The sequence below is a fragment of the Oncorhynchus nerka genome, linkage group LG13 (assembly GCF_034236695.1).
Source record: "Oncorhynchus nerka isolate Pitt River linkage group LG13, Oner_Uvic_2.0, whole genome shotgun sequence".
Classification (NCBI taxonomy): Eukaryota; Metazoa; Chordata; class Actinopteri; order Salmoniformes; family Salmonidae; genus Oncorhynchus; species Oncorhynchus nerka.
This window is the reverse complement of record NC_088408.1, coordinates 34210015-34221607: the sequence shown is the minus strand read 5'-3', so window position 1 is coordinate 34221607 and position 11593 is coordinate 34210015. Positions and strand designations below refer to the sequence as shown.

General features: G+C 41.9%; 2 protein-coding genes across 2 annotated transcripts; one reads left to right on the top strand and one right to left on the bottom strand.

Annotated features, from left to right (window-relative positions):
• Window positions 1–1646: 1646 nt before the first annotated feature.
• sprtn (SprT-like N-terminal domain) lies at window positions 1647–5401 on the bottom strand. Its single transcript, XM_029676764.2, has 5 exons — window positions 4686–5401; window positions 4400–4499; window positions 4140–4268; window positions 3741–4059; window positions 1647–3616 (listed from the first exon to the last, which is right to left on the bottom strand). Exons 1-5 carry the CDS (start codon window positions 4994–4996, stop codon window positions 2628–2630), a joined length of 1848 nt encoding a protein of 615 aa, XP_029532624.1. The 5' UTR covers window positions 4997–5401; the 3' UTR covers window positions 1647–2627.
• A 273-nt stretch (window positions 5402–5674) lies between these two features.
• Window positions 5675–8420, top strand: LOC115139417 (exocyst complex component 8-like). The gene has a single exon (XM_029676763.2). It carries the CDS (start codon window positions 5812–5814, stop codon window positions 7879–7881), a length of 2070 nt encoding a protein of 689 aa, XP_029532623.1. The 5' UTR covers window positions 5675–5811; the 3' UTR covers window positions 7882–8420.
• Window positions 8421–11593: the final 3173 nt, after the last annotated feature.

Below are 11593 nucleotides of genomic sequence, written 5' to 3'. Positions count from 1 at the left end.
TATTCCAGAATGAACCAGAAACCATTCAGGGAAAACCTTCCTTTGTACATGTAAGACCACAGACAAAAATAGTACTATTGGTATTATATTGCACAAGCAGTTACTTTTCGGAAACTGTCATTGCTCTCTTGGCCCGGTCTAGTTAGGTCCCCATAAAATCTTCCTGTACTCTTTGAATGTGAATCAAAAGAAAATTCTCAACAATGCTCTATGCCCTTGGGAGGGCAGGAAATCTATTCAAATGTGTCTAAGCATGTAAGGGTATTGAAGTATGTGTCTGAGAATTGTCATTTTTCAGTTAATTGAATTAGTATAGTTACAGTGGGGCAAAAAATAATTTAGTCAGCCACCAATTGTGCAAGTTCTCCCACTTAAAAAGATGAGAGAGGCCTGTAATTTTCATCATAGGTACACTTCAACTATGACAGACAAAATGAGGGGAAAAAAATCCAGAAAAATCACATTGTAGGATTTTTTATGAATTTATTTGCAAATTATGGTGGAAAATAAGTATTTGGTCAATAACAAAAGTTTCTCAATACTTTGTTATGTACCCTTTGTTGGCAATGACAGAGGTCAAACGTTTTCTGTAAGTCTTCAAAAGGTTTTCATACACTGTTGCTGGTATTTTGGCCCATTCCTCCATGCAGATCTCCTCTATAGCAGTGATGTTTTGGGGCTGTTGCTGGGCAACACGGACTTTCAACTCCCTCCAAAGAGTTTTTATGGGGTTGAGATCTGGAGACTGGCTAGGCCACTCCAGGACCTTGAAATGCTTCTTAAGAAGCCACTCCTTCGTTGCCCGGGCGGTGTGTTTGGGATCATTGTCATGCTGAAAGACCCAGCCACGTTTCATCTTCAATTCCCTTGCTGATGGTAGGCTTTGTTACTTTGGTCCCAGCTCTCTGCAGGTCATTCACTAGGTACCCCCGTGTGGTTCTGGGATTTTTGCTCACCGTTCTTGTGATCATTTTGACCCCACGGGGTGAGATCTTGCGTGGAGCCCCAGATCGAGGGAGATTATCAGTGGTCTTGTATGTCTTCCATTTCATAATAATTGCTCCCACAGTTGATTTCTATAAACCAAGCTGCTTACCTATTGCAGATTCAGTCTTCCCAGCCTGGTGCAGGTCTACAATTTTGTTTCTGGTGTCCTATGACAGCTCTTTGGTCTTGGTCATAGTGGAGTTTGGCGTGTGACTGTTTGAGGTTGTGGACAGGTGTCTTTTATACTGATAACAACTTCAAACAGGTGCCATTAATACAGGTAACGAGTGGAGGACAGAGGAGCCTCTTAAAGAAGAAATAACAGGTCTGTGAGAGCCAGAAATCTTGCTTGTTTGCAGGTAACCAAATACTTATTTTCCACCATAATTTGCAAATAAATTCATTAAAAATCCTACAATGTGATTTTCTGGATTTTTTTTTCTCATTTTGTCTGTCATAGTTGAAGTGTACCTATGATGAAAATTACAGGCCTCTCTCATCTTTTTAAGTGGGAGAACTTGCACAATTGGTGGCTGACTAAATACTTTTTTGCCCCACTGTATATGATGAAATGGTATTTGAGACCATCTTATTGATTGGTATTAGTCTGCCATTGAGGAAGGAGGACTATGAAGTAACATTCAGTCAAAAGACACATAAAAGGTGTGAAAGAACATTTTATTTTCCCTTTATAAACATTCCTATTAAAACATGAATGATGGTCTTACTTCATCAGAAACAAAACAAATCCAACATTCAACTTAACATTTATACCAGCAGCACACATGCAGAAAATAATCTGCAAATACATTAATACTATTCAATGATGGTATTACTAATGACAATAAAAAAACAAGACAACTAAAACACTAAATATATTCAATAACAGCCTTGTTACTGGTTGGCTACACACTTCTCCTACGGGTAATTTACAGAGGCTTAAGAGAAATTGACATTAGTGCTTTCCATTGAACAAGGCATTAAACTATTATTGATGACATGAGTCAGCACATGCCCTTGTAAAACACTCGACCCTGTCGAATGTGACAAATTCTAAGGCCTAGAGAAGTGAATAGCAAGCATGTGTGAAATTCAATACTGCCCGATCAGCATACGAGGAAGACACTTTCCAAATTCAAGACCGCAGCAAATTGCCTATGTAATGGCAACATTGCCTTGACCCATCAAGTCAAAGTGGCACCAATGAAATCAATTATACATGAGCGAAGACCAACGCTAAAACATTTGGAACATTTTCTTAAACATGGTTATCCGAGGCAGCATGTCACAATTGATCAATGTTTTTGGAAATATTTACATGGACCTACTAAGGCACAAGTCTCTCTGCAAACTACCATAAACGTAACAACCCGGTGTTGTCCAGATGTTGTTCTTTAAGACTTAAACCAACAGGCTTTTTCCAGAGGGTTTTACATGATGTAGGAGATGCAAACTGGAAAACCTCAAAACTGTATCTCTAATTACAGCAGTACTACATGAGATACAAATTAAATTTAGACGTATTAGAAAAACCGTTTTTCAGGGAAACAAACTCTATAAAACTTAACCGACGCTTAGACCTGTTAGAGGTTGTGCAATATAAAACAGCTGCAGGGCATTCTCCTCACATTTCAGTTCTCTCACAAGAGACAGGAATCTAAATGTTGATTGATTTTTGACTCTTGCACCATGGCTTGGCATACAGGGCAGCTGACGTTCACAGTAAGGCTTGCAGAGCTGGCAGAGTTGTTCTGAACTGCAGGATGGGCTGTTGTGGTAGTCGGCATGTCAATGTCCTGCCTTGTACTCCTTGACGTTGATGGTGATGACTCACCAATTGTCTGCTGAAAGAAGTCAAAGATGTGAGCAGAGGTGCGGTCTTCCCAAGGCCTCTTCCTAGAAACTGGAATGTTGACTCCATTAGGCTTTTTAGGGCCTTTGAAATATTTGGAGGGGTGAGGCTCGGTGGACACGGCAGGTTTTGATGTGGCCGGAACAACAGAATGATGGCTGTCCAGTTGTCTGGTGTGTGAGGAACTGACAGCTTTGGCTGGTTGTCCAAAGTTCAAACCACCCACAGATGAAAATGCACTTTTAGTCTCATCTGGAGGTTTTGAGACAGTGGAGATACTAGAACTAGCTGCACTTCCAGACTTCCAGCCACTAGCGTTAAAGAGGTCTTGGACAGACCTTTGCTCTGTTTTGGTCTTGAAAGTGTCTGAGGCGTTACTATCTGGCTTGGACACAGTGGTGTTGGATTTGTAAATCCTAACAGGTGAGCCACCGATGTTGACAAATGCCTTCGGGTTGCTGACAGATTTTTTAACAGGGGGTTTAGGTCCTCTGAATGGACCGTGTGCTTCCCCTGCTATGGAGGTTGTGGTGCTTGTGCTCCCCTTCTTCTGTGGGCAGCTCAGACCTGGCCGTCCAGGCGAGTCAATTCCTTTTGCCGTCGCCTGAGCTGGAGGTGACAGCACAAGCCTGGGGGACACAGAAGTAGTGAAGGGTGTTGTGGGACTGTTGACAATAGGTTTCTTGAGTTGAAATGATGATGGCTGCGAACTCCCTCCAAGCAGAAAGCCTTTGCCACTGAATGGGATGATATTCCTTATGTCCTGTAAACCAGAGCCTGAGACAAAAACATTGGAAATAAAATGTAGATTCACCAAAACACATTCACTAAGCCATATTTTGAATTATAAATGATATTACTGCTCTCAGCATTCATCAAACGAGAAAGAGACTTGTATTACCTGCAATAGCTGTACTGGAAGGCTTGCTGTTGCTTGTGGGCTTGTCTGTAGGCTTCTTGTCTTTGCTGGTGTCTGTCTTGCCTTGGCTGGTGTCTGTCTTCTTGCCTTTCTTTCCATAACCCTCCGGCTCCTTGACCTTGGTATAAGTGCCCCCACAGGAGCGCAGGTGGTCCCCCCACCATGTGTCTTGGGCTGAGGGGGCACGGTTCATTGCCCTCTTCACGTATCCAAAGTAAGGCTTGCGAGTTCGACAGGGCCCATCACAGCGCCACCAGTGCTGACGGTAGAGATCCACTTCATCGTGGAACGTGTGATAGACCTGGTGGAACACCGTTGATTCAGAAGTCAGATGCATATCAACACAAAGTACACTTTGACTGGACACAGAGAAGAACCTACTGTGATTTTAGTGCCAGTAGCTTGATTGATTCTGTCCATGTGCTTGCAGAACTCAGGTCCATGCCCATCACGATCCCTGTTGTTTAGAGTCACGAAGAGCAGTGCATGGATCATCTCATGCAGAAGTGTCTGGAAAAATTAACAGAGTATTTTTCATGTTATGCTATACTGAAGAAATTCCACCACAGCCACTTTGCATGTGTTAAATCTTATAGAATTGTAATCAATCTGAGAAGGTTCAGGTTGGTTAGTCAAAATACCTGTACAAGATCCCGACGGGGTCTGAGTTTTAGTAAAGGTTCACTGAGTCGAATAGAACACAGTCCACCTCGTCCTTCATAAGAACACACACCTGCACACCTACAATTTAAGATTTTATGAGGGGACAGGCATTGAACAATATAACATAAGGGAATCCTCTAACCACAAGAAAACAATCACAGTTCGAGTTATACATGGATAGTGAATAGGCAACATGTTCTAATGTAAGAGCTCCAATAAGAAACACGTGAATCATATCTGATGATGCATACAACAATGACTTACAGTGTCATTCGGGGGCTCCATTTGACTTCAACACCACTGAGCTTTCCCCAGAAGAATGTGTCATTGAACTCAAGGAACATCGCCCTGACATCTGGGCTTGGGTCAAGCGTCTCCCACGACTCATCCACGATTGACATTGGTTTCTCTGGAGCAATAGATGGACGTGAATAGGGGATGACATCGCTGCTAGACTCAACTTTCCGTTTTTTGGTGGTTTGGCCATAGCTGTTGTCATCATTTGTTGAATGTGTGGATGCCTCGGAATTAAATTGCTCTTGCAGCTGAATGGCAAGCAGGAAATCGTCGTCCATGTTCAACTATTGATGGATGAACATATAATTCAAGTTAGATGGATATAAAATAGCTAAATTAGATAGCTTGTGATGTAACGTTGACTAGCTAAATAGCTAACGTTAGCCAGTAGGCTAATGAACGCACCAAAACCCAATCATATGATTTGGCGCTGGATAGCTCTAACTTTAGCAACCATCAGATGACTGTCATCGCGGTCTAATCAATTTGATTGTCATATAGCTATATCTACGTAAGATTATCTCAATATTCATATTAAGTTAAATGTAGATTCATTTCTGTAATTATTTAGATAGTTAACGGGCAATACTACAGAAAAAAATGTTTTCGCTCTTTTTCAAAATACTTCCTGTTTACGTGCTTTCCTAGTTAAGGCGATATCCTTCATTCTATGGTACTGTTGGGAACTCTGGGATACGTTATTCCGCCACAGTGGCACTCGCGAATAAATGTTGTCCAACTAAATAGTTACTCGGGATTTTATATAAATACGCTGAAATGAAAGAACATTTATAAAATACAAATGTTGACTGTAATTTTGATCTCTCAATATGACTATAACTTAAATAACTATGCGCACAATTTATTTTTATTTATTTTATTTTACATTCATTTTTTAACCCATAGACGTTTTATTGGCCACCTAATTTCCGTCTCGTGACGTTTTGGGCAAAGATGTTGTTCTGTCTGTGTTTTGGGTGTTAACATATTTCCTGTTATCGCAGCAGCTAAAAAAACATCACATATTCATGTATATTAATCAGAAGAAGACACCTTTTTTTTAATCAGAATAAGACACACAGTAACCTGGGAGATGGCAGAGCAGGCGAACAGACTGCGCAAGCAATTAGAATCAGCTAATTTCGACCCGCAGAATTATGTCAAGAATCTCTCACAACAATCTGATGGCGACAGAGATTTGCAGGAACATCGTCAAAAAATACAGACCCTGGCAGATGAAACGGCTCAAAACCTGAAGAAAAATGTCTACAAGAATTACAGACAGTTCATCGAAACTGCCAAAGAGATTTCATACTTGGAGAGTGAGATGTACCAACTGAGTCATATTTTGACAGAGCAGAAAAGTATAATGGAGAGCATTACCCAGTCTTTGCTCTCAACAGATAAGGATGAAACTGCGAAGGAGATGCTGGCAGCATTCCCTAAAGACACAGAGGAAGTGAAACAGAGAACACTGACTACACTGCTTGAGAAAGTGGAGGGGTGCAAAAACATTATGGACACCCCAGGCAGGTATTTAGTGTACAATGGCGACCTGGTTGAATATGATGTGGACAACATGGCACAACTTCAAAAAGTGCATGCCTTCCTGATGAATGACTGCCTTCTTATTGCCACCTGGTTAGCAAATCGCCGTGGTACAGTGAAGTACAAATACAATGCACTGTATGATCTGGAGAGCTTTGCCATTGTCAACGTGAAGGACCACCCCCCAATGAAGGACATGTTCAAAATCCTGATGTTCCCAGAAAGCCGCATATTTCAGGCAGAAAACAGCAAGATTAAAAAGGAGTGGCTGGAGATCCTTGATGAGACCAAGAAAAACAAAGTGACAAAAGAAAAACACAAGAAGGAAGAGGTAGAGGTTCCCAACTCACCAGTGAGACCAGAAGCCTTGGTTTCGACCAACCCTTTTGATGACAAAGAGACCAACCCTTTTGACTCAGAGGAGGCAGTGGATCTGAGCTTGGAGTGGATCCAGGAGCTTCCCGAGGACCTGGACGTGTGCATTGCCCAGCGGGACTTTGAAGGTGGCGTGGACCTCCTGGACAAGCTGAATGACTACCTGAAGGACCAGCCTGTCAATCTGAGGGTGAAAAACCTCAGGGTGAAGGTGGATGAGCGTGTCCGACAGCTGACAGAGGTGCTGGTGTTTGAGCTCTCTCCTGACCGTTCCCTCCGTGGGGGACCCAAAGCGACCCGTCGGGCCGTGTCTCAGTTAATCCGGCTGGGGCAGCCCACCAAAGCCTGTGAGCTCTTCCTTAAGAACCGAGCCGCTGCTGTGCAGACCGCCATCCGCCAGCTGCGCATTGAGGGGGCTACTCTGCTCTACATACACAAGCTTTGCAACATCTTCTTCACTAGCTTGCTGGAGACAGCCAAAGAATTTGAGATGGACTTTGCCGGTAACACAGGCTGCTACTCTGCATTTGTGGTCTGGTCCCGGTCATCCATGAAGATGTTTGTGAATGCATTCAGTGGGCAGGTGTTTGACAGCAAAGAGAGCCTCTCCACTGCAGCTGAGTGTGTCAAGGTGGCCAAGGAGCACTGCAAGCAGCTCAGTGAGATTGGCCTGGACCTCACCTTCACACTGCAGTCCCTCTTGGTTAAAGACATCAAGGCAGCCCTGCAGAGCTACAAGGAGATCATCATTGAGGCCACCAAGCACCGCAACTCTGAGGAGATGTGGAGGAAGATGAACCTGATGACTCCAGAGGCTCTCACAAAGCTGAAGGAGGAAATGTGCAGCTGCGGCATGAGCAGCTTCAATCAGTATACAGGAGACGACTGCTGGGTCAACCTCAGCTACACCCTCGTGGCCTTCACCAAACAGATGATGGCTTTCCTAGAGGAGGGGCTGAAGCTCTACTTCCCAGAGCTGCACATGGTGCTGCTGGAGAGCCTGAGGGAGATCATTCTTGTGGCTGTACAGCACGTCGATTACAGCCTGCGGTGTGAACAGGAGGCAGAGAAGAAAGCTTTCATTCTACAAAATGCGTCTTTCCTACACGATACTGTACTTCCTGTGGTGGAGAAGAGGTTTGAGGAAGGAGTGGGGAAACCTGCTAAGCAGTTACAAGACTTGAGAAAGAGTGCACGGACCATTCGTGTCAATCCTGATAGTACTATGTCTCAGGTCTAGTGGGTGGATTATTACCTGGTGTGTACAGCACTTTGATGACACTGTTGAACTTCAAATCTTTTGCCAGAATTGATGAAATCTATTATTTCTGTCGTATAGGCTATTCAGTGATGATTCTTTCTGTTTAATATGATGTTGAAGAGAATTACATCGAGATAGTTTGTCATTTTGAATTTCCCTTATTTTTTCTATGCTTGATGATATAGCATTATGAATAGTAGGCTAACTGCAATAGGATGACTGATTGTTTAATCCTAATGCGGCAGGGTAGCCTAGTGGTTAGAGCGTTGGACTAGTAACCGGAAGGTTGCAAGTTCGAATCCCCGAGCTGACAAGTTATAAATCTGTCGTTCTGCCCCTGAACAGGCAGGTAACCCACTGTTCCGAGGCCGTCATTGAAAATAAGAATTTGATCTTAACTGACTTGCCTAGTAAAATAAAAAAAAAAAATGCATTGACAATGATTTGTATAAATATGCCTCTGACACTGGTATCACACAAATTCTCTCACAAAATAAAAAGGGAATGCATTATAACAATTATGTCCAGTTTATTGAAAAAAACATTTGTTTATATATATACTGTTTGATTTCTGCAAAACAATTGAAATTGTAAGGATTATTGAGCCAAATGGTGAAAAAGGATTTAGACTTTATAATATAGCTTTGGACCTAGGCTTTGCAAAATCTTATGATTTTCAAATAGGTAATGGATTGGATATTTAAAATATTTCAATTGGTTGAAATTTGTGCCCTGCCTTGAACTACATGCTGGGATTAGGCTATGGGAGTGAAGCTTGCTTTTGGGGATAACCTCACCCCACCCATCTTCTAACTGCAGTTCTGAGAAAGGTTTCAAGTTTTATCAGTCTGGGATACGCATGGTATTCATCGTCCAACGAAATGCTTACTTGCAGGTTCCTACTCGACAATGCAACAACAATAAGAAATAATCAAATATAAGAACATATACAGTTGAAGTCAGAAGTTTACATACACCTTAGCCAAATACATTTAAACTCAGTTTTTCACAAATCCTGACATTTAATCCTAGTAAAAATTATCTGTCTTATGTCAGTTAGGATCACCACTTTATTTTGAGAATGTGAAATGTCAGAATAATAGTTGAGATAATTATTTATTTCAGCTTTTATTTATTTCATTCCCAGTGAGTCAGAAGTTTACATGCCTTTAAATTGTTTAACTTGGGTCAAACGTTTCTGGTAGCCTTCCACAAGCTTCCCAAAATAAGTTGAGTGAATTTTGGCCCATTCCTCCTGACAGCTGGTGTAACTGAGTCAGGTTTGTAGGCCTCCTTGCTCGCACACACTTTTTCAGTTCTGCCCACAAAGTTTCTATAGGATTGAGGTCAGGGCTTTGTGATGGCCACTCCAATACCTTGACTTTGTTGTCCTTAAGCCATTTTGTCACAACTTTGGAAGTCTGCTTGGGGTCATTGTCCATTTGGAAGACCCATTTGCGACCAAGCTTTAACTTCCTGACTGATGTCTTGAGATGTTGCTTAAATATATCCACATAATTTTCTATCTTCATGATGCCATCTATTTTGTGAAATGCACCAGACCCTCCTGTAGCAAAGCACCCCCACAACATGATGCTGCCACCCCCGTGCTTCGCGGATGTAATGGTGTTCTTCGGGCCTGCAAGCATCCCCCTTTTTCCTCCAAACATAACGATGGTGATTATGGCCAAACAGTTCTATTTTTGTTTTATCAGACCAGAGGACATTTCTCCAAAAAGTGCGATCTTTGTCCCCATGTGCAGTTGCAAACCGTAGTCTGGCTTTTTTTATGGCGGTTTTGGAGCAGTGGCTGCTTCCTTGCTGAGCGGCCTTTCAGGTTATGTCGATATAGGACTCGTTCTACTGTGGATATACATACTTTTGTATCTGTTTCCTCCAGCATCTTCACAAGGTCCTTTGCTGTTCTGGGATTGATTTGCACTTTTCGCACCAAAGTACATTCATCTCTAAGAGACAGAACGCGTCTCCTTCCTGAGCGGTATGACGGCTGCGTGATCCCATGGTATTTATACTTGCGTACTATTGTTTGAACAGATGAATGTGGTACCTTCAGGCGTTTGGAGATTGTTCCCAAGGATGAACCAGATTTGTGGAGGTCTACAATTTATTTTCTGAGGTCTTGGCTGATTTATTTTGGTTTTCCCATGATGTCAAGCAAAGAGGTACTGAGTTTGAACGTAGGCCTTGAAATACATCCACAGGTACACCTCCAATTGACTCAAATGATGTCAATTAGCCTATCAGAAGCTTCTAAAGCCATGACATAATTTTCTGGAATTTTCCAAGCTGTTTAAAGGCACAGTCAACTTAATGTATGTAAACTTCTGACCCACTGGAATTGTGATAGAGTGTATTATAAGTGAAATAATCTGTCTGAAAACAATTGTTGGAAAAATTACTTGTCATGCACAAAGTAGATGTCCTAACTGACTTGCCAAAACTATAGTTTGTTAACAAGAATTTGTGGAGTGGTTGAAAAATTAGTTTTAATGACTCTAACCTAAGTGTATGTAAACTTCTGACTTCAACTGTAGGTATAATACAGGAAGGCACAATTTATCGTCCAATATTTACATGTGTTTTGGGGAAAGGACACGAAGAGTGCAGATTTTTCAAGGATGCTCTTCAGCCACTTGCTGAGTGGTTAATTTAGAGCAAACCAAATGAACCAGTGAAACTTATTGTAACAAACTCACATAGTAGGCTAGGTGATAAATCATATTCTGTGTGATGAAGCTTTTCGAGAGACAATTATTTTCCATTTGAAATAACTGCTATGGATATGATTGACATTTGGGGGGGGGGGGGGAGTTGTGAAAGCTACCATATTTCCTGCATAATTGGAATCAAATATTACTCTTGAAATCATTAAATTAAAGATAGCCTAGTCTTTTTTTGATGGTCTAATTTGGGATTGTGTCATACAAAGCATTAATTATGAATTGTTCATGTTGTGATGTTTTTCCCATTGCATGAAGCAATTAGAATCCTAATATGACACCCTTTGATTAGATCTCAGGTAATCTGAGACCAATTGATTTATAAACTGCCACAATGGATGTAACTGCTCCAATGCACATGTTAGGGCCAGGGGACACATTATATTGTCCTGACTGGTTAATTATGCCTGACAGTTGCACATTTCAATGACAGTGACACAGTAATGCCAACCAATTTGGCAAGAACAACGGGTGCGTATGCAAAGCATGTGAATCATGGATAGATATACAGTACACAAAGTATGTGGACACCTATTTGTTGAACATCTCATTCCCATATCATGGGCATTAATATGGAGTTGGTCACCCCTTGCTGCCATAACAGCCTCTACTCTTCTAGGAAGGCTTTCCACTAGATGTTGGAACATTGTTGCCGGGTCTTGCTTCCACTCAGACACAAGAGTACTAGTGAGTTTGGCTACTGATGTTGGACGATTAGGCCTGGCTTGCAGTTCAATTCATCCCAAAGGTGTTCGATGGGGTTGAGTTCAGGACTCTGTGCAGGCCAGTCAAGTTCTTCCGCACCAATCTCGACAAACCATTTCTGTATGGACTTTGCTTTGAGCATGGGGGCATTTTCATGCTGAAACAGGAAAGGGTCCTTCACCAAACACTTGCACAGAATAGTCTAGAATGTAATTGTATGCTGTAGCATTAAGATTTCCCTTCAC

Bases quoted from the DNA above. Each gene is read 5' to 3' on its own strand.
- sprtn (XM_029676764.2), bottom strand. From the start codon at position 4,996: ATGGACGACGATTTCCTGCTTGCCATTCAGCTGCAAGAGCAATTTAAT. The intron at 4,500-4,685 runs GTAAGTCATTGT...CTTAAATTGTAG, and splicing joins TGGAGCCCCCGAATGACACT to GTGTGCAGGTGTGTGTTCTT. The intron at 4,269-4,399 runs GTATTTTGACTA...TAATTTTTCCAG, and splicing joins CCCGTCGGGATCTTGTACAG to ACACTTCTGCATGAGATGAT.
- LOC115139417 (XM_029676763.2), top strand. From the start codon at position 5,812: ATGGCAGAGCAGGCGAACAGACTGCGCAAGCAATTAGAATCAGCTAAT.